General features: G+C 42.9%; 1 protein-coding gene and 1 pseudogene across 2 annotated transcripts in view; both read right to left on the minus strand.

The window, feature by feature from the left end:
- AP2M1 (adaptor related protein complex 2 subunit mu 1) overlaps positions 1-22,085 on the minus strand; it is a 43,477-nt gene that overhangs the window by 14,085 nt on the left and 7,307 nt on the right. For both annotated transcript variants that reach the window (XM_061637513.1, XM_061637514.1), the window contains exons 2-4: positions 12,727-12,843; positions 3,591-3,856; positions 1,493-1,575 (exon numbers count right to left, since the gene is read on the minus strand). In XM_061637513.1, the coding sequence (XP_061493497.1) occupies positions 1,493-1,575; positions 3,591-3,856; positions 12,727-12,800 (423 nt within the window). In that variant the 5' untranslated portion in view covers positions 12,801-12,843. The remainder of the gene's footprint in view (positions 1-1,492; positions 1,576-3,590; positions 3,857-12,726; positions 12,844-22,085) is intronic.
- On the minus strand, positions 5,196-5,314 carry LOC133389787 (5S ribosomal RNA; annotated as a pseudogene).

A 22,085-nucleotide genomic window follows, 5' to 3' on the forward strand; every position in this document is an offset into this window, starting at 1 on the left:
AGAAAATCTGCTCATGAACCAAAACAGATCCATGGCTCATTAAGGCTCTTGCTTTGGACAGCTCGTTTTCTCCCCTTGTCCGAACTCACTCTTGTGCTCCTCTCCCACTATCACTCTTTTCTGCCAGTTTAAAAAAGTGAAAAGATTCTCATGCACAACTGTACCCAGGCTGTGCCATTCCATGTGAAAGTCTTTGGACAGTGCATTGGAAGAGGAACAGGATGGAACACAGTTAGCCCCCTCCTAAAAAACTACAGAGAGGGAACGGTCATTAGAACAAGAGCAGCAGCTATTCCCAAACCAAGTCTGAATGGGGAGCACTGGGGATTCAGGAAAGCCCATAAACCCAATAGGGATCAGTGAGGCTCCTCTATCAGGGGCATTTGAACCATCCAGGTCTTGGTGGACAGATGTGGATGCCTCCACCTGCCTCATGAATCTACTCCCCCCCTTAGAGCTTCAAACCACCCCCACTCCAAGGGATGCATAGCCCACATTTTGAGACCACCACCTTGCAACTCCCAAAAGGGACCAACTTGATGCCAGGCAGAGATGAAAGCTCTCCTAAGCTTAGCCCACCCCATAACATAAACATAAAGTGAGGTCCCTGCTCACTTTATGTTTGCTTCTGGACAAAGCAAATGCGCAAACTCCAATGCAGAAACCCTCCTTCCACAAGCCACCTACAGCTCCTTTTTGGAGTGCAATCCTTTAGTTCTCTACCAGCCTTCCCCTTCAGAGCATTTTCAACAGTTGTCTCCCACCCTCCACCTCAATCCTTCCCATCTTGCCACCTATGCCAAGAGATCTAGGGCAGAGAGATCTAGGGCAGAAGATCTCTCTCTCACACACACTCACACACACACACACTCACACACACACTCACACACACACTCACACACACACTCACACACACACTCACACACACACTCACACACACACTCACACACACACTCACACACACACTCACACACACTCACACACACTCACACACACTCACACACACTCACACACACTCACACACACTCACACACACTCACACACACTCACACACACTCACACACACTCACACACACTCACACACACTTGGTGCTGGTACAGAAGACTAGAGTTGAATGTAGGCTGGTTATTCTAGACCTGACAAAGCTCAGTTAAACATTCCAAATACACCATTCTTCTAAAATAGTCTGAGGAAACAGCCAAGAAAATAAGAGTACTGCAGAGATTTATGCGCATTGTTCCCCAGTGAGAAAAGGGGAGCTCCAAAGGACATCAATCTCCCAAGAGGAAGAGCCCAGAGTTTTTAAAAACAGCCACTTTCTGCCAGGATAGACGAGAGTCCACTCTTACTCAAGCGTGTTCTACATTCTGAAGATGTTATAGCAGAACTCAGTGCTTATGACTACTCCCCTTTCACAGATAGGACAGAAACATGCACATGTACTTGTACATCCCATGTTCCAACCTTTGTACCCCCCAACCCGGCTTTTACCTGGCTCTTGATTCCTTGCTGGGTGATGAAGGTTTTCAGAGCCCCCGTCTCAGAATTTTGAGGGTAACCAAAGTCCAGGATTTCTACAGAAGGGTAAAGAGTTATTAGAGAAAGGGTAACAAACAACCAGAAAGTTTGGTGCATCAACCGCAACCTTTGTTCACATTGACAAGCAAACACACAGTTCCCCACACCAACAGCCATCATGTTTGAGACATATCCCACAGAGATGTCCTATAGTCTGCAGCAATAAAGACAAGAGGAACAGACCACTTAACAGGATGGAATCCAGACATCCAAGGGAACCTGCTCTGAAGCAGGATTATCCAACAGCAGCAGAATAATCTAGCTTTGCAGCATTTTCTTTAGGTTTTGATTTTCGCATGAGCATGCCATAAAAATCAAAACCTAAAAAAATAACAGCAGAGTAGCAGGTGTCGCAGGGCAGGCCGACCAGCCAAGCTTGGGGAAAAGAAAACTGCCATTAGCTGCCCCCCACCCCCAACCTTCCAGGAGGCAACAGAGCTAGCTTTTCAGGATCCCGACCTGCAACACGACTATGAAGTGACACTGGGCTTTAGGACCTGTTTCCTACTATCCTGCAGCAAGCTGCAGATCTAGAGCCTTCCCACCCGCTATCCCAGTTTGGCTTGCGAGAAACTCATAAATTCCAGCATGCTCATGTCAGTCACTCCTGGAATTCCACCATCTGATGATGACAACACTTTAATAAGGCAGTAATTAAACCATGACTACGGAGTTTGAGAACCAAGGGAGCTCGAGTATTCTTTGGATCACAGTAAGACCAGCATTAAGAATTGAAGTGGGCTGCTACCACCTTGTAAGTGAAACTACTGAACCATTTGTTTAGTAAAGAGACTGTGGGAATAGCTTTGAACTGAAATGTCTTTCAGCAGCTGCTGCTCCAAAGGATTCATTAGGGCAAGGCTTACCAAACTAGTGAGGTTCAATACTTTTCTGGATTAGAACTGCAGACACATTGACTTTTCACCTGAAAAGGTTTACTTTTTGAACACAATGATTACCTTTAAAGAATGTAATAGGAAGAACTACCTGCCCTCGCAGACATCTACCCATGCCCTTTTTTTGCATGAGCAATTGGTTCCAGGATGTGTCTAATCTGAGGGCATGTAGTTCTGCAGAATTTCTGCACCAGAATGGTCAAATAATCCAGTCACATCTAATATAGAGCAGCAACAGAATTACAGATGATGATTGGAAGGATGTATTGCTAAACAAGCAAAATCTTATACAGCAGACAGTCTCCTTAATGCAGGTTAGGGGACAAAAGTCATGCAACTTACATTAAAATAGAATTTCACTAGTACACCCCTAACATTTTGACAGTTATGGGGCTATTTAGCAGAGTTCTACCTCCCAAATAAGTGCCACAGAAATCCTGCATGAAATGAAGGTTCAATCTTCAGTCTGCAACTTAAATCTACATATAAAGCAGATTAAAAGTTGAAATCTTGGTCCCAAAGCTAGGATGATGTGATATCATTCACTTGGCAGAAGACAAGGTAACTTCCCCATCTTAAACTTAGTGCAGAATTCAATACAGAGTACAGTAGGGCCCCAGGGTTACGTTCCAGATCTCCGCCTAAAAACGAAACCCGCTGAAAAATGGAACTCCATCAATAAAATGGTGCCTGATGCCTGAAAAACACTGAAAAAGCGGGAAAAGTGCCATATGAGTGGGGCCTTACTCTATTATTTGAAAGCCGCCATATTAGTGGAACGTCAAAAAGCAGGCTGCCGAAAAGCAGGGCCCTACTGTACACAGCAGAAGCAAATTGTTTGTGGAGAAGATGCAGTGCTGGAACTGGGCTACATCCAGCACTTAGTTTTGCCAGGTGCATTGACTTATTCTATTGGTATTAAATGGAAGTCAAATGACAGGCTAAGCACTTGGGAGACTGAAAAGTTTACATCAACAGCATGACGAGCACCTGTTAGCCCAAATAAGAGTCTATGCACCCTACCCCGTATTGGCAACCCCACGTGTACAACTCAAGTTCTGGACACTGATTGCTAGAGAAGCCCCCAACATTTGTTCAGAACAGCTCATTCTCACCATCCAGAAGCTCATAAATGAGCACGAAGTTGTTCTTGATGTTTTCTTCACTGATCTTCCCAAAATAGGCAGTCATCACATCGCACATTTTATAGAGGAACTCAAAGACCATGGCAGCATTGACGTTTTGCTTGGTAACAGCAGCCAGCCAGATGTTGGAACGCTTGACATGGAAGAAACTGGTACGAGCAATGTTGGTGACAGGTGAGCGCACTTGCTGCCGCGCATGAATGACATTGACCCGGAAGGCATCCACTGCATTCCGCCTGGAGAATTGGAATGGGGTAGGAAGACAAGACTGAGAGGACAAAGGCACCAGGCAGACTGACTGAGTTACATACTATCCTACCAACTTGGTAAGTTATAGCTTTGCAGAAGAAACCAAAGTGTTTTTGACACAGCAGGCTGGTTTATTCCTTCGCAGGAGGTATGCTTCTTCAGGATTTAGTCTGGTTACATGTACAACCAATAGAATATTTCCATAACAACAACAACAATAATGTAATACTAGCCCTCCTGATGCTCTTAGCCAGTCCTTTTTAACTAATGGCACTCGTACCACTTGGCATATTGTGAAATACCACAAGTTGAAATGCACGGCTCTAAGCAACACTATGGTTTGAAAACAGATTGGTAGATAATGTTGCATATAATGCAACAAGTTGCCTAGGAAGCACGGAACCTTCTTCCTGGGGAAATCTTCAATCAGGAGGCTATACAGGCATCCATAGGGAGTGTTAACAGGAAACTTGTCAAGTAACTCACTGGGTCCTTTTTCAGCTATGATAAGAAACCCTAAATAAGGAAACTAAGCAAACAGTTCTAAGAACAGTCTTGATGATTATCAGCAGTGTCTTTCACTCATTATTTAATGATTTCAGGTACCAAAGTGCATCATTTTTCATCATTCATACATCTGCCACTGCATACTAAATATCTGGTGGCAGTAAATGCTCCATCAAACCCTAATCAAGTCATAGTGATCACAGAGATCCAGGTTCAAATCCCCATGCAGCAACCAAGCTCAGTGGGAGACCTTGGGACATCACTCCTGCTTAGCCTAACCTACTTCACAGGGTTGCAAGGATAATTTTTTTTTTTGGGGGGGGGAGGAGAGACCTTGCAAGTTACCTTGAACATATTGAAGAAAAGGCAGGATGTAACAAATAAAGCATGGCAAGGATGCAGCACTATAATATGTACCAATCAATCTTTTCCAGAGCCTCCCAGATCTGCCTTTCCACAGGGAGAAATACTGAAGGAAAAACCAAGAAAGATGAAGCCAGAAAGACAGAGTCCCTAATCTGATGAAACTTTGATGCTCATCTACCTGCTCTACCCAGCTTAGAACTCCAACCTACCTTTAGTGCTACAGGCAGATGTATTTGCATCTATTTCACTCTTAAAAGTGCATTTTCCAAGTCTGTTTTAAATCCATGTCACCGCAAGATGAATTCCAAACCATATCTCATTCTTAGTTGTTGTTGTTATATGCCTTCAAGTTGATTACAACTTATGGCGACTCTATCAATCTTTTTTTGGATGTATTCATAGGGTTTTCATGGTAAGAGGTATTCAGAGGTGGTTTACCATAGCCTTCCACTAAGCCTACAGCATCTGGTATTCCCAGGCGGTCTCCCATCCAAGAACGAATCAGGCCTGACCTTGCTTAGCTTCCAAGATCAGACAAGGTAGGGCGTGTTCAAGGTAGTATGGCTGCAGGCATCTCATTCTTACAACTGGCCAAATAACACTAGCCCTAAAAATAATGGAAGGAGCCTCAGGCATACAAATCTTTTCAATACACCAGTTTCCTTGTACAATCTGCTATACAAGCAGCTAGGAGTCTGCAAATTTTGACCTGTTAAACTGCAAATGTGATGGCTGAGTTGGTTTGATTGGATATGGGCCAGACTATTCATATTACTGTTAGTATGTGCTTTTGATTTATTATTGCAATGACTTTGGCCATATTTATTAAGTCTGACTTTGTATGCCAGTTCCCCCACGTTACAGTGCTCATTACATCCTGCTATACATGTCTTACCTATTGCTACAGCAGCCAATGAGATGGGATGAACAGAAATGGCGCCAGCGAAGAAAAAGGAGGGGTGACAGCAACAAGAGAAAGGTTAGAACAAACACATACACAGAAAGCACAATAAATCCAAACAAACAGAAAAGGGAGAAAGAAGAGACGACAGACAGTAACCCCCACCCACTCAAATGGTTCAAAGTGGTACTTAAAATCCCTAGGCAGTGGCAGCTAAGAAGCTCTTAACAGAAGAGGAAAAAGATACGCGTCTAAGAATGTCCATGGAGCATCCAGGCTGCGTCGTCATAAGAAAGCCGAAGTATGGATCAGCCTTTTGCCACACTTAAAGAGGCCGAGAGAGAGACCACTACACTCAAGAGTGTTTCTGCTTTAACCATTTCTGCTCCTCAGCTGCAGAAACTAGAAAGTCAAACGTCATGCCCTAAATATGCTGAAATGCAAACACGATAGCTCAGAACGTTTCAGGATTTGCATTATCAGCTTCCCAGTTTACTTTATGACTTTGTTGCCCAACTCAGCTGCTCCTCCTTTAGGAGATGGGAAGCATCCATTTGCCAGTTTTGAAAAGTCCCTTGAGACACAAAACCACCAACTGAAATAAACTGCTCTTTTTCTAAGAGTACAATTTTGTCCTAGTTGTAACAAGCACTCTTGAACAAATATTTCCACTGAGTTTTGCAAGTTCAATCAGATGGAGATCGTATCTCAAATGTAGCTGTTTCTTGCCAAAACATTTGCTCTTGCCTCCAGGGCTGACAATTGCTACATCAACTAAAATTTCAGAGGGATGGAGATTAAATGGCACTGTCACTTTTTAAGCCATTCTGAATCTGACATGCTATTGTAATAGGAAGCAAAACTATTTTTTAGAAGAATGCAAGTGGCAAGCCAGCTGCAAATTCACGCTGCCTTTGATGTTTAAGGCAGCATCTTTAAATACGCAACTTCACATTAGAACATACAACTAACATGCTCATGTTCTGTTCTTACAAATCATTTAAATGAAAGCAGCATGCTTTGTGTGCAGTCTGTATCTACTCTACATATTCTTTAGCAGACCCTGAACATCTAAAAGTGGTGGCTACGATCTGATATTGCCATCTAATTTCCTAAAGGATAATTAGTCAATGCACTGTAGTAGAGCACACTTGGATCTAATGGGGTTCTAATGTTTCACTGCATGTTATGTTTTGGAATACAGTATTGAAAGCTACTGAAGGGGGCAAGTTCTCAAAATGCAGCAGTTTGTTAGCATCTGACTGCAACCCTAATGTGGAAGTACAGTGATCAGTACACCTAAACTCCACAGTAGCCCATGATTGTACTGCAATTATTTTTTTTTGCCAAGCCAACATGCAGCTAACTGATCACTGCTATACACTTGACAGACATGCTCCATGCATAATGCAAACCTGACTAGACATGTATTGCAGGGGAAGTATCTTAATTCAAGCCATTGTTTTATCTGACTGTTATGCAGGCATAAAAGGTCAACATTCCAGAGCTATGTGACTCTGGTAATTTGTCCGCCAAGTGCATGGATATCTGACCCACACTTCATAAGTAACAGGAGGTATGATTTGCCCAATACAAGTTTCCTTCTACAGGTCTCAAGGGTATGGCTAGCAGCAAGAGATTCTTTCAAGTCCTTTGCAAGACACCAGTACAGGTCTGTTCTGCTCCTCTATGCTTGCTTATACAGGGGTCAACCTACTTAGATAAGTAGAATCTTAATAGCAGTGGCATCTGCTATTAATAGGTGTGTCACTTGGGAACTGCTGTTACAAGAACCAAAATGGTATCTGGGCAAAGCGATAGGCAAATAAATCTGTTGCCAAGTTAATATCATGAAGTTTATAATATTATTTAGCTGCCCTGAGCACAGCTACTAAAAGTGTGGCATCTATTTGGAAATAATTTAACAACAACATTATCTCGACAAGCATCAGGCAAGCACTGACATTGGTTGCCATATCACTATATTTTGGCCCAATTGTGGCTAAGTCAGCAATTTTCCTTCCTTGCACATTTTGCATTGGCAAGCAGGATGTTTAACGGTAAGAGTCAGTCATCAGTTCTCTACTTGCAGCAATTTCATAATGCACCAGATGTACCCCAGCATGGCAGTCAGAGTACATCTACCATACCACATATCCTAGGTTAACTATATTAGTTTTGAATTGAAACACAACCATACAATGGGATCTGTGGAAATTTCATCCCACTTTTCTATACAAGTTTTAACTATTCTCTCACAGTGCTTTATATAATAATGCTCTGATAAAATCCTGAACTCTTAATCCCTGGGTGAATTTTATGATCTCACTAATTTTTACTATGTACAGACTGCATGGTTTGAATAGTTTTAGGGAGTACAAGCAAAGTTCATGGAGTTTACTTTCACATATAAAGCAGGCACATGCTCTTCTGTGAAAGCCAGAAGCTCCACTTGAGACTGGCCACAAGCGTTACAAATTGATAGAACTCTGCCTCACTCATTTGCAGCCAAAGTAATTTTTAAAATAATTATAATGAAACATAGCCCAAAACAGCGAATCAAAGTTACTAATTTCATTTCACAGATCCCCTACGAGATTAATAGGGTCATGAGACAAAGATGGCAGCACAGAACAGCTGTAACAAGTTATGCAGAAGTTCCAAACTCATGTAGGCAGCAAGGCATGCTATTGGCTGAAGATCAGCACTCTGCCTTTAGAAATCTGCACTGTGACCAATCCACAGTCTGCATTAGTCACACTGATGACAAATCTATTACTGTATTTTTATTAAGATTTATATCCCACCCTTCCGCCCAGTAGGAGCCCAGGGCGGTACCAAAGACTCGCAGTACCAAAGAAGTATTGCAGTATCATTGGAAGTTTTCTTCTGTGGGTCTACAGTGTTTAGGTGTCATCCCCACAAAGGCCAATACAGTATAATATACAATTTAGAAGTCAAAGGGAGGCACTTTGAAAAAGAATCCCATCAACTTCCTGGCAGGTAAGTGACAACTGGGTTCATCATAATAAACTTGATCCAGCCTTACCAGTCCAAAAAAGTCAGTCACCTGTTAGCCGAAATATAGCAACAATTTTGTGCCCAAACAATTTTTACAAAGGATTCCATTTCTCATCACCTAAAAGAGATTAACTAGCCAGAGAAAACTGCCAGAATATAAGCCTAGGCCACATCAGAAATTCATTTGAAAGTGTGGCCTTTGCTGCAAATTGCGGTCTTCTTAATAAAAACACAAGAATTCAATTATGTAGTTGCAGGATTTGACTTTTACTTTCCCACATCTATTGTACAGAATGCTTCCTATTCCTTCCTATCTGCCAGCTACTGGAGTGTTGCTATATTTCACAAATACATTATTAGTAAAGAGGTCTTTATAATCACCAATGGAATTTAAGCAATGACCAGAGAGTATTTCTACAGTAGGGCGAGGAAAGATATTGCTTACAGACTATGTGTGTATAATAAAGCTCTCCCCTTATACCCACAGTACATGTAGTGAAGCCTGTTTCCTCACTGTCCTTGTCTTCCAGAAGCAAGGGAGGGAACAACACTTTAGTGAAAAAAATCCAGCCCATGAACCTTGTATTACCTAACCAGGCTTTCTGGAAGAAGAATCCGAAGATGCATCACGAAAATACTGAAGTGTCCAAATACCTCTTCAGTATTATAAGCTTTTTTTGGGGGGGGGGGCTATGAAGAAAGTGATGCAAGTGCCTTCCTGTTGTAAAAGAAAGATTAATCTTTAAGACAACTCTGTAATTATGCACTTAAAAAAACATAGCTTCTATCACAACAGTCCTTAACAGTAACAAGTTATGGGACTACCAGTCACTGAAGAGAGCCATCCACTCACTACAGCAAAGACATGAGCCAGTCTGTAGCAGGGATTTGGGAGGATATGCTAAATAAACACAAGTCTGTACTTGGATACAGGCAAGACGCAATTCCTATGCATCTTTACAATCTAGATCTCTCAAGGACTAGACAATAGAAAGTAAGAGGTTTGTGTTAAAAGTTCTTGTGTCATCCTCCCCAATGTAAAAGCAACGCAGCCATTGTGAGATGATTTACTTTGTAGTTTAAAACCTGACCAGGCTTCTAGAGGAGTAACTATTACCTCCAAAAGAGGACATCAATCCCTACTGCTTCAGAGTCATGCGCACAGCTGCCTTACTCAAGATAGGGCTGCAGAAGAGAAGCTTGACATGCGACTCTATCCGCACTGACTGGTCCAAGGCCCAGACAGACAACTAGGATATGGCCACAGCCAGAGCTTGGAAGTAACTAGTTACAAGTAACGAATTACTTGTAATTCATTACTTTTTGGAGTAATGAGTGGGTAATTCCTTTACATTTTGATTGTAATAGAACTAGGAGTAATTTTGCTACTTTTGTGGAGTAATTGTAACATTTCCAGAATTACTTTTGGGCATTACTCGGGGGGGGAGCAGGGGAAGTCTTCTGCTCCTCTGATTTGTGAATGAAAATCATGTGTCTCAAACTGGGCTTCTGTACAGCGTCGCTCTTCCCTCATGGTCTGTGGATGGGTAGGAGGCAACAAGGGAGGAGGCGGAGAGTGAGATGGGGTGGAGTGGAGAAAACAATTATTTTAAAAAACGGATAGTGGTGGTGAAGAATGGAGTGGAGGGGAAAAGGATCCGGAGGTCAAGAACATGGATGAAGGAGGAGAAGGAGGCAGCAGCAGAATGGAGATAAAGAACTGTGGAGGTGAAAGATGACAACATGTTTTGGCACACAAAGTGGCCTCCACCTCCCTCTCTGGCTACTGTGCTGCATTTGTAGTATTTTAACTTTTTTGCATCTCAGGGAAAAATGTTTGCTTGATTGAGTGTCCCTTAGTTGGTGGCAGGGCAGGGTCCAGGATGTGGTTAAGTGAGAGAGATTATGCTTGCTGGCTGGGGGGGGGGGGTTGCAATTGGTTTGACATGCAAAGATCTGAGTAGTGGCCTCAACCTCCCTCCCCACCTCCCTTACCAATGGAGAGACCACCACTGCTATCTTATGAATAAAAATAATTATTCTACTACCTCTGTTGTCCCATCCAGAGCCGAAAGAATGAGGCTGGAGTGTGTGTGCAAGTAAATCTCGTTTTACTAGAGTAATGGATACATCAAAGGCATTGCGCTTCATAGGAAACCCTACGCTAACTCACTAGAGTCCCTAACTATATTCTAGACATGCTCTGCAGCGTGTGAAGGAAGTTGACTCAACGACCCCCCACTGGGAGCGGCAGGCTTATATAGGAAATGTTTTCAAACGTAATCTCTGACTCCTTCGTAATTCCTGTCTTTGCCCTGTCCGTTTCTCGTGGCAACGGGAACGAGGAGACAGGGGACGCGCATCCAACGGCTCATCTGAAGACACCTGCTCCCGAGCAATGGGCTCGAGGTCAGGGGGCGGTGCCACACTGGAATCCTCCAGGGAACTGCTTGGCAAGGGAGGAGCTGGCACTGTCTCTGAAGCTTCCCCCCACAAGTCCTCTGCATCAACCGGGGGCGGTGCGCTCGGCTCCTTGGAAAGGGCGTTACTCGTGGGAACTGGCTGGAGAGCAGGCTGCCCCCCTCCCGCACGATCCTGCTCAGACACAACAATCCCCAACTCTGCTTCTTCTGGCTGTGGAGGCGCCTGAAACTCATGCCTCCCCCCTTCCTGTCCCTTCTGAGTTGGCTGCAGCGCAACATCTGTATGTGTGTGTTTATTTTTAATGTTGTTTTAGGCTACTTAGATGTGCAGCAGCCAAGGCCAGCACCTTGTAGGCAGTTTTTTTAAAAAGTAACTGAAATGTAATTGTAGTGATTACTTTGGAGGAAAAGTAAAGTAATCAGTTACTTTCAAAACAGTTGTAATTGTAACGGTAATTACTACTTTTTTGGGCCATGTAACTGTAACTGTAATTTATTACTTTTTAAAAGTAATCTTCCAAGCTCTGGCCACAGCAACAAGGAAGACACAGCAGCCTTGGTAAGCAGAGAGAGAGTAGGCCACTGCTATAAATTATAAGTCATCTCAAAGTGCAGAACCATTGTATTAGAAGCTTATAAATTCAATTCATTGGGTTTAGTTCTAGGATTCTACAACGCATACATCATTTGGCTTCTTAAACTGAAGGAAGAGGCAGGAAGTAAACACTGGTCAACAAAAAAAATGTGAGCACTAGTTTGAGCTTATTTAAGATAGATGCCACCTATATTTCTAGGGAGCTATGAGAATTACACTATGCCCTATCCAACTAATAATCACTCAGCAATCTGAACCAAGACATCAAAATGCTGCGTAAAAGGCAGATCTCCAATGATCACAGAACTACAGTCATTGTGGGGTTCTCAAGAGCACTTGGTCTTCTAAAGTAGTATCACAACTCCAGGAGCCTCATTGAGTTGTGTAAAAGACTAGTCTCCACCTTCACCTTTCCATGCTGCAACTTTAGATGTTGCTCACTGACCTGCCTAGCATATTTGATCAGGACATCCTCTTTTCACACTAGAGATCATTCTCTTTTAACACCCAGTCTCAAGCTACATCTATCTTTATAGTATTACCTTCTGAAAGCTTGCCTTTTCTCCAGGCCAGACATATGTATTATGTTATCAATATTACTTTAAAGCTAATTAGTAAGCCTAAGCATCAAAGTGGGAAGAAGATCTGATGGAACTATCTAATTAATGAGCCCAGGAATATAGGAGGAAAAAATCTTTTAAGTCCAGATGCCTCAAAGTCACTTTTTGGACTCAAGATGACAAGTATTTGAGCTGTTTCACAGGCTTTAAGTACTTTTCTTGTTTATGAAGAAATTATTCTCAAGGTAATAGAACCAAGACAGCATTTAAGGAGGACTATTCCCAGTATAGTGTCACCCTGACTGGGAACGATACAAGCCATTACATACCAAGAGATGTAGCAGGATGGATACAGCCTGGATGCAACACATAGCACACAATCTCTACATGCACACACACAGCTAAAGCAGCAGCTCAGGACTCGTAAGAAACTGCACTGGGGTGCAGAACGAAAGCATGATGAAAATGTTGGCAAAGTACTTACCCAATGTCATCTCTGTAGACTCGAGAGATTAAAACCTCTCCCTTATGATTATAAATGAATAGGCCTCCAATCATGTTGAAATCTTAGTCTTCCTTTTCCATGGTGCTTAGATCATACCTACAGATACAGGAGAGAAAGTTTTCAGACTTATGGTACAGAACACAGGCTTAAGAGAATTGACTAGTTTTGAGAGGTCAGCTGATTTACAAACTCCCATTTCAACAAATCAAGAGCATTCTTGGACAATGGCCTCTTCCCATCACGAAAGAGTATGGCCTCTCATTTTTAAGCCAGACAATCAGCATTTATGCACCCCGAGAAAACACATCATCCCCCTCCGCGCACACACGCGCTAAGTTCCAATCTCTGCTATACAGACAGGTCCACAATATGCAGAGTTCAAATTGTTGTTGTTATGTGCCTCCAAGTCAACTACGACTTATGGCGACCCTATGAATCAGTGACCTCCAAGAGCATCCGTCATGAACCACCCTGTTCAGATCTTGTAAGTTCTGTGGCTTCCTTTATGGAATCAATCCATCTCTTCTTTGGCCTTCCTCTTTTTCTACTCGCTTCTGTTTTCCCCAGCATTATTATCTTTTCTAATGAATCATGTCTTCTCATTATGTGTCCAAAGTATGATAACCTCAGTTTCATCATTTTAGCTTCTAGTGATAGTTCTGGTTTAATTTGTTCTAACACCCAATTATTTGTCTTTTTCCCGGTCCATGGTATCCGCAAAGCTCTCCTCCAACACCACATTTCAAATGAGTTGATTATTCTCTTATCTGCTTTTTTCACTGTCCAACTTTCACATCCATACATAGAGATCAGAAACAACAACAATTTGAACTCTGCACATTGTGGACCTGTCTGTATAGCAGAGATTGGAACTAATATATTTTAGTGTCTTTGTTTGCTGCCCTGTGCTCCTGTTGGGAGAAAGGGCGGGATATAAATTTAATTAATAATAATAAAGCTTCACCAACTCTTATGCTGATAATTTGCCATGCTGCATGGCTGGAGCTACATAATATTAGTTCCAGCAGTGCCTTCCCACACTACTTCAGCTAACCAGTACTATGGAGTCGGTACGCCAAGCCTCCGACTCTGACTCCTCTATTTTTTTACTGTCTGACTCCATCCAAAATTGCTTCCACAGCCCTGGAAAGGGCTGTAAATGTCTTTTTAAATTGGAAGCTCTCATAGGAGCATTTTTATCGCTGCCTAAATATGCACTGAACTTGGCATCACAGCATTTGTCTTCATCTGGGTCCTGTGTCATACACTGATACACAAAATGTTTTCCATCTTGAGTTATGGTGAAATGCTCAACTACAGCTGACTTCATGGGAAGCTTCTTTGACATTTTGAATTTATATTTTAAAAAATTTGTCAATCAAAATTTATTTTGAAGCTGGAGTCGGTACATTTCTACCGACTCCGACTCCACCCAAAATTGCTTCCAACTCTGACTCCACGACTCCGACTCCACAGCCCTGCAGCTAACAAGGCTGCCTATTAGCTATTGGGCTAAGTTCAAGGTGCTGGTTTTGGTGAACAAAGCCCTATACAGTTTGGAACCAGAAAACCTGAAACATCATCTCACCCCTTATACACCAGTCAATCACTGCGCTCTGCAAGTGAGGGCTTCCCACAGAAACCATCTCATCAGGTGGTCTGTTCTATAGGAATAGGGCCTTTAGTGTCATGACACCTACTCTTTGGAATCCCCTCCCCTTAATTAGACAGGCACCATCCCTGTATTCTTTTTGGTGCCTACTGAAGACCTTCCCTCTTTCAACAAGCCTTTTAAATAGAGACCTTATGCCAGTTTGCATCTGCACTGGAATTTTAAGATGTTTTTAAAAGTTTTTTTGAAGATGTTTTAAAGATGTTTTTAGTGTTTTATCACTTGTTTGCTACCCTGGGCTCCTTTTGGGAGGAAGGGCAGAATAGAAATTTAATAAATAAAGGCATCCAGCTGTCAACTCTTCAAGCTATGTGACAGCAAGAACAAGCTGTAATTTTCATTTAACTTGGCAGCGAGTTTAGTGGGTAAGATTGTTCTCACAAAAAGATAAAATTATGTATGTTTGGCTTAACTCTTTTTTAACATAAACAGGAAGATAATTTTCTTTCAAGCACAAGCTATCAAAGAGACAGGAGCTAAGGGACCTTGTTAGTAACAACTGCCTGTCCCAAAATCATTATTCTTATTGCCAGCATGCAACACAACTCTTTGACAAGCTTGGACAGATCCCCAGCTAGAGAAACCAGAAACTGTAGACCGGCCTTTCCCAACCAGTGTGCCTCCAGATGTTGTTGGACCACAACTCCCATCAGCCTCAGCCAGCATTGCCAATGGGAGGCTGATGGGAGTTGTGGTCCAACAACATCTGGAGGCACACTGGTTGGGAAAGGCTGCTGTAGACAGCTTGGGGGGGGAGATGCTTTGAGATAGGAATTCAAGGATGTACCACACTTCTAGGATCAATAAGGTCATACAACTTGTGTTCAGTCAGCTGTATAACCCACAGGAAATTGCTCAGGAGCAAGAGCAATCGATAGCACTGTGAGAATTTCTAATAATGCATTAAGCAATAGATTGGCAACTGCATATACAGATCAGCCTTGTAAGGCACAGAATTGGCCACATTAGATTGTAACATATTACAAAGCAGAATGACTCCATATACAAGGATGCCAAGATCTGTTCCACACAAAGACAGTCACACTTCCAAGTAACTGTCTGTAGTTGTTCTGTGAAATTAAAGAGGAAGCTTTGCCCTCAGTTCCATCCAGAACCAAGAGATCAAGGTATGTCGTAAGAAAGTTTAAATTTTAAACAATGTAAAGCAGAGCTCATAGGCTTGGGCAGAGGGTCCAATAGAGAGCAGATGTTATATAAAAAAAGTCATCAATTAAGCTGCACCAACTCAGTGCAGCAGCACCAAAATGTGGAATAGCATGAAAGCTTACGAGGAAGCCTCTGACTACAGAGATATCAGCCTGGTTCACATATCACATTAAGCCACAGTTGCAGCGAGGGGGGTGGTGGAGTGAAAACTTTTCAGAACATGCACTAGCACCCTGCTCATTCACACTAAACCATAGTGTTTTTAAAAACTATGGTTTAATGGAACATCTGGAACATTCATTTTAATTATTAAATTTATATCCCGCCCTTCCTCCCAGAAGGAGCCCAAGGCTCCACTTTATGCTAGAGTGGCAGGACTCATACAAGATTTAGAACATAATCCCAGTTTAAAGGAAGTCTAGCACATATCAATATTATCTGTTAAAACCCAGCCAACAAAATTCCACCAAGTATGCTGCAATCTTTCAAAACGTCAGCAGAGTCTAGTTTTGGCAGCTCTCTCTGATCAGCAGATTATACACAAACTAGATACCTGGATAGGAGCTATAAGCTAAGCAGCACCTAGGTTACTTAAGGCTTTAGGTAAAACCCACCACCTTGTCCATGTTGGAAGTGGGGCAAGATCAACTCCTGTTTGGATTCTTGTGTGTGTATTCCAGAAGGAAGATAGAGTTAGGTTCCTCCAGCTGGCTAGGCTTGCCTCCCTTTGCCTGTGCTCTTCTCTACCTAACTTCCTTCCGTTGTAAACTGATATGCCCAGGGAAGCTGACTTGCCCCTCCTTCCTTTGTCTTCGTCTTCGACTGTCCAAGGGGAGAGGCGACATCTTTGTCTTTGCTCTCTCTCCTGAGCCATGAGAGCAATACCCACGTCTGGGGATTGCACCTCCAACTTAGTTAGAACTAGGCATGCCTTTCCTGTCTACTATGTGTTTCTATAGCTTTTCTTATTTTACTAAGCCTTAAGTCTCAGTGATCTAAATGCAGGGTAAAGGCCTGCTACTTAAGTAAATACACACACTGGCGCGCACACATCTCAGACCGCCAATGATCTCTGCATATACAAATTTCCATAACAGTCCATACCTGGAAACAGTGTTAGCCAAACTTCTGCAGAACTATGAGAAACATGTTTAGACAGTGAAGTTGTTGAAGTTAGTCAAGGAAGAAAGACAACCTACCACCGAGAGTGCAGGAGAGAAGATGGAGCCATCCTTCCTTGTTAAGGGTTAGGTTTGGTTCCCATGAATTTGTCCCACAGCTGAGTGCCCACTTAGAACAGCTTCCCTCAACTTGATGCCCTCCAGATGTTTGGGACTCCAACTATCATCAGCCCCAAACAGGACAGTGAATACGTAGGGATGATGAGAGTTGGGGTCCAAAACATCTGAAAGGCACCCAAGTTGGAGAAGGCTGACAGAGGAAACCAGGATAATCTGGTCTTAAACAGGCATGCTCAAGTCGGCATATCCAGGTGTTGTGCAGAAATATCCCCAGATCCTGCACACAAGACCCCCTTATCAGGGGTGAAGAATAGCCTTTTGTATCCCTTTACAAAAAAAAAATTAGAAAGGGGCAGGGAAGAAGAAACTTGTCTTCATGGCTGAGGCAGCCAAGCCAGTTCTCTCATTGTACTGGGATGTGCAGCCAAACGCTGGAGTCATTTGTCCAGTGGAATGTGTACTTGAAAGTATATCCTAACTTGTGCTCATCTACATTTTTTAGAAGCCTGTGGGAACCTAACACATTGTTGATGAACTATGTGCTGCAGTTCTTTGGGGAAAAACATGTCTTCCTGGTGCCTCCATACACTTCTTAAGTACTATGAAGTGTAACAGAAGTGGATAAAACTTAATCCTGATCTACACTTTCTACACTAACTTAGAATGTTGGTCTCCTACATTCTCCAGACCTGTCACTCACTGGCCTGACACAAGCTTTCAGCTCAAGATCACAGGTAACCTATAGCAGTGCAGTCAGAAAGCCAGTCGCACAACCAAGAACCCTAGGCTATAAAATTCCATTTGTAAATCTTACTTCTCAGTGGCATGTTCCAGGAATGCTAGGCCAAGGATAGGAACAGATGGCTAGAATTAGGGATACTACGTAGATCTTATACAGGAATCCACAAATATCAGTTCTGTCCACTAAGCCTCCATTTATTCTTGCTACTAATTCCTCAAGCACCAGAAGAAGCAAAGTAAGGTCTTGCTTCACTTGCTCTAAGGCAGCCTTTCCCAACTAGTGGGCCACCAGATGTTGTTGGACCACAACTCTCATCAGCCTCAGCCAGCATTGCCAATGGTCAGGAAAGATGGGAATTGTGGTCCAACAACATCTGGTGGCCCACTAGTTGGGAAACGCTGCCTAAGGCCAGTCTCAAATCTGCCATTCCTGGGCAAGGCGGTTGAGCGAGTGGTAGCGAAGCAGTTGCAGGTGCATTTGGAGGAAGCGGATTATCTGGATCCATTTCAATCAGGCTTCAGGCCTGGACATGGGACTGAAACGGCCTTGGTCGCCTTGGTGGATGATATGAGGAGGGCGTTGGATAGGGGCGAATGCACCTTCCTCGTCCTCCTGGATCTCTCAGTGGCTTTTGATACCGTTGACCACGGTATCTTTCTGGACCGCCTGAAGAGGTTAGGCATAGGGGGCACTGTATTGCAGTGGTTCCGTTCCTTCCTCTCAGGTAGGTACCAGAGAGTGGCATTGGGGGATGAGGTTTCGGATCCTTGGCCTCTCACTTGTGGGGTGCCACAGGGTTCCATCCTCTCCCCGATGCTGTTCAACATCTATATAAAGCTGCTGGGGGCTATCATCAGAGGATTCGGGCTGCAGTGTCACCAGTATGCGGATGACACGCAGCTCTGTCTCTCATTCAAATCTTCACCGAGGTTGGCTGTAGAAACCCTATCCAAGTGCCTGGAGTCGGTGAGTGGCTGGATGGGAAGGAATAAGCTGAAGCTGAACCCTGACAAAACCGAGGTACTGTTTGTGGGAGACAAGGGAAGGTTGGGGGATGTTGACCTGGTGCTCAATGGGGTACAACTGCCACTGAAAGACCAGGTCCGCAGCCTGGGGGTCATTCTTGACTCCCAGCTGTCCATGGAGGCTCAGATCTCGGCTGTGAGCCGGGCGGCGCTGTATCAACTCCATCTGATACTGAGGCTGCGCCCCTACCTTCCCAATCATCTGCTCCCATCTGTGGTACATGCCCTGGTCTCCTCTCGCCTAGACTACTGTAATGCGCTCTACGTGGGGTTACCCTTGAAAACGATCCGGAAGCTGCAACTGGTACAGAATGCGGCGGCTCGCCTGATTAAAGGCAGCCACCGGCGAAATCACATCGCTCCAGTGCTAAAGGAGTTGCACTGGTTACCAGTTGTTTTCCGGGCCCAATTCAAGGTGTTGGTTCTGACCTTTAAAACCCTATACGGTTTCGGCCCGGTCTATCTGAAGGAGCGCCTCCAGCATCAGCAGCGATGCCGCCCAACAAGATCAGCCTCAAAAAGCCTTCTCTCTATCCCACCAGTTAAAACAGCTAGACTGGTGGGGACTAGGGAGAGGGTTTTTTCAATGGTGGCCCCCACTTTGTGGAATTCCCTCCCAAATGATCTCCGCCATACACCCTCTATGATGAGCTTCTGCCGGGCCTTGAAAATCTGGCTCTTCAGGCAGGCTTTTGGGGTGGGCTAGGTTTTATTATTGTTGTTGAGATTTTTAATGTTTTAATGTATTTGTATGTTTTTATTTTGTACGTCGCCCAGAGTGGCTGGACAGCCAGCCAGATGGACGACTAATAAATTTAATAAATAAATAAATAAAAATAAGGCATGGATACAGAAACAAATAGCAGAAGTAACTGCCATATCTTTCTTTTTTTTAATCCAAACTACAGCACAAGTAGGTGTCTATTAGCAGCTGCTGGGAGTCCTAGCCAGAGATAAAGGGTTCCTTGCCCCTGGCAAGTATAATAGTGGCTATTTATGCTTATATCAAATTGAGATTTACACATACACAACACTGCACGCTTTGAAAATGACTTGTACAAAAATCAGCATATCCATTCTAATTCCTCTTATCTTAGCCTCCAAACAGTGCTGTACAAAGGAGATTAGAGATAGCACCCTTGCACATTGCCATAAACTCACTTTGCCTTGGAAAGACAAAATTACTGTTACAGATTACAGCCATGCACATTTTGTTCTGCTCTCCTAATATAGCAGAAAGAGAGCCAGTGTGGCATAGTGGTTAGAGTGTTGGACTACGACCTGGGAGACCAGGGTTCGAATCCCCACACAGCCATGAAGCTCACTGGGTGACTTTGGGCCAATCACTGCCTCTCAGCCTCAGAGGAAGGCAATGGTAAACCACCTCTGAGTACCACTTACCATGAAAACTCTATTCATAGGGTCGCCATAAGTTGGGATCAACTTGAAGGCAGTCCATTTCCACTTTCAATAAAGCAGAAAGTATCAGGACAGAGGAGCATCTCTCTCTCAGAACTTTCTGCTCCTTAGAGCACTGCTTACTGTTTTCCTCAGCCCTATTGGGAGCACTCTCTCTTTGTATAGTTGAATACTTCTCTTCCACATTCTCCTTTCCTCTTATTTTACCACACTTCTAATATACCATGTGACACAGAGTATCCAAAATGCAACACAAGATTGTGCTGGAAGATGACACCCCCAAGTCAGAAGGCACTCACCAAGCTACTGAGGAAGAACAAAGGACAAATGCTGTCGGAGGTCACTGATTCATAGGGTCGCCATAAGTCGTAGTCGACTTGAAGGCACATAACATATGTTATTACCAATTTTAAAATTCTAAAAAAAAGTAAAGTTGTCCCCGCACTTGTAGTGCGAGTCGTTTCCAACCCTTAGGGTGATGTCTTGCGACGTTTACTAGACAGACCATATATATGGGGTGGGATTGCCAGTTCCTTCCCCGAAATTCTAGGGGCATACTACTCCTAATAATAATTATTAAATTTATATAACCATTAAAGGTATTTACAATTCAGTAAAGCTTTATACCACGTAAGAAATATAAGTATACGTTTACAATGTTAGAAAATGGCACACTGGTAAGTTAATGTCTTATTTGGTTGCAATATGTAACGAGATGTATTAGAATAGTAACCAGAATTTCTCAGCTTCTTGTGTAGACCAAATGCCCAAACTTTCTAGAGGCGAAGTCTAATAGTTCCTGGAAATTTAAATGTCTTTCTAAAAAAATGGGATAACTAATTCACTTGCTAACTGAATATTCATAATTTGAAAAACTTGCAGAGCTTGGGTGACTGAGGGCATAAAAATAGGAGCTCATAGAAGTGGGCTCTGTAGATCAGTTTTGTGTACCAGAGGATAGCATCTACTAAAATGATGGTCTGGAGCCCAGCGCTTGTGATGACTTGCCAGTTCTTTGCCCACAGTGTCAAACCTCTAATATTTCATTAAGTTATTTTCTACATTTACAAACATTTGCTCTCAGGAAGCGTTAGATGTGTTTGTTATGTAGAGAAAAACATTGTTATATCAATATTGATACCGGTCACGGATTGACTTTTAAGAGATTAGCATAGGCTTTGCTTTCACATGCTTGTCACTGTTCAGATAGCATTCAAGACAAGGGGATCCTTTAAAAATAGTTACTTTTAAAAAGTATCTTATTTTAAACATATTTTTTTACCTACTCTACTATTAGGTATCACCATACTGGCCAGAAACTCATGGCTATAACTTTTTGTCCCTAGCAGGCTGCAGGATATGATAGCTTCCACTAACAGTGTTGAATCCTAGGAAAGCATGTGGAAGATCAAACCAAATACGTTCATAAGGAACTATCATGAATGGACATCATAGAAGTTAACTAGATCAAATATTATAATGAAACTGAGAATACTAGTTAAGCCCGCATTGAAACTATTTGTAAGTGAAACTAGAAAATGGAAGATGGTACTGCATTATTGCAGTTGTTCACTTACGCACTCTAGGTAGTTGTTCATTTTCTAGTCACAACTGACAGAGACTGTTTCATGGATAAGGAATAAAAGATGCTGTCACAGGACAAGCAGAGTTCTGAATAGATCCAGGGTAAAACCTTTTCCCAGCCAACATCAGTACTAGTCCCTGGGATCAGAATAGTCTTTGTGCAGGATTGTGGCTAGATTGCAAGCTCTTTGGGTCTGGAATCAACCCCTTCTCCACATTTCTGTACACCTGCTGTGATACAAGTGCAATGGACTCCATCCCTTTTTGATCAGTCTGGTCACTCACCTACATGCAATTCCTTGTTGCCTATGACTACCAGACTAGTGCTTAAATGCAAGGCTGGAATAATTAGATCCTTTTAAAAAGTCACTCTACAGACACAGGCTTCAGGCGCAATGCCTAAAAAATTCTGACTCAGATAGAACGTTCTGCAATAGCTATATTGCAAAATCAACTCATGTTCTTGCCATAATAGTGTATTATTATGA

Source organism: Rhineura floridana, chromosome 7, assembly GCF_030035675.1.
Source record: "Rhineura floridana isolate rRhiFlo1 chromosome 7, rRhiFlo1.hap2, whole genome shotgun sequence".
Lineage (NCBI taxonomy): Eukaryota > Metazoa > Chordata > Lepidosauria > Squamata > Rhineuridae > Rhineura > Rhineura floridana.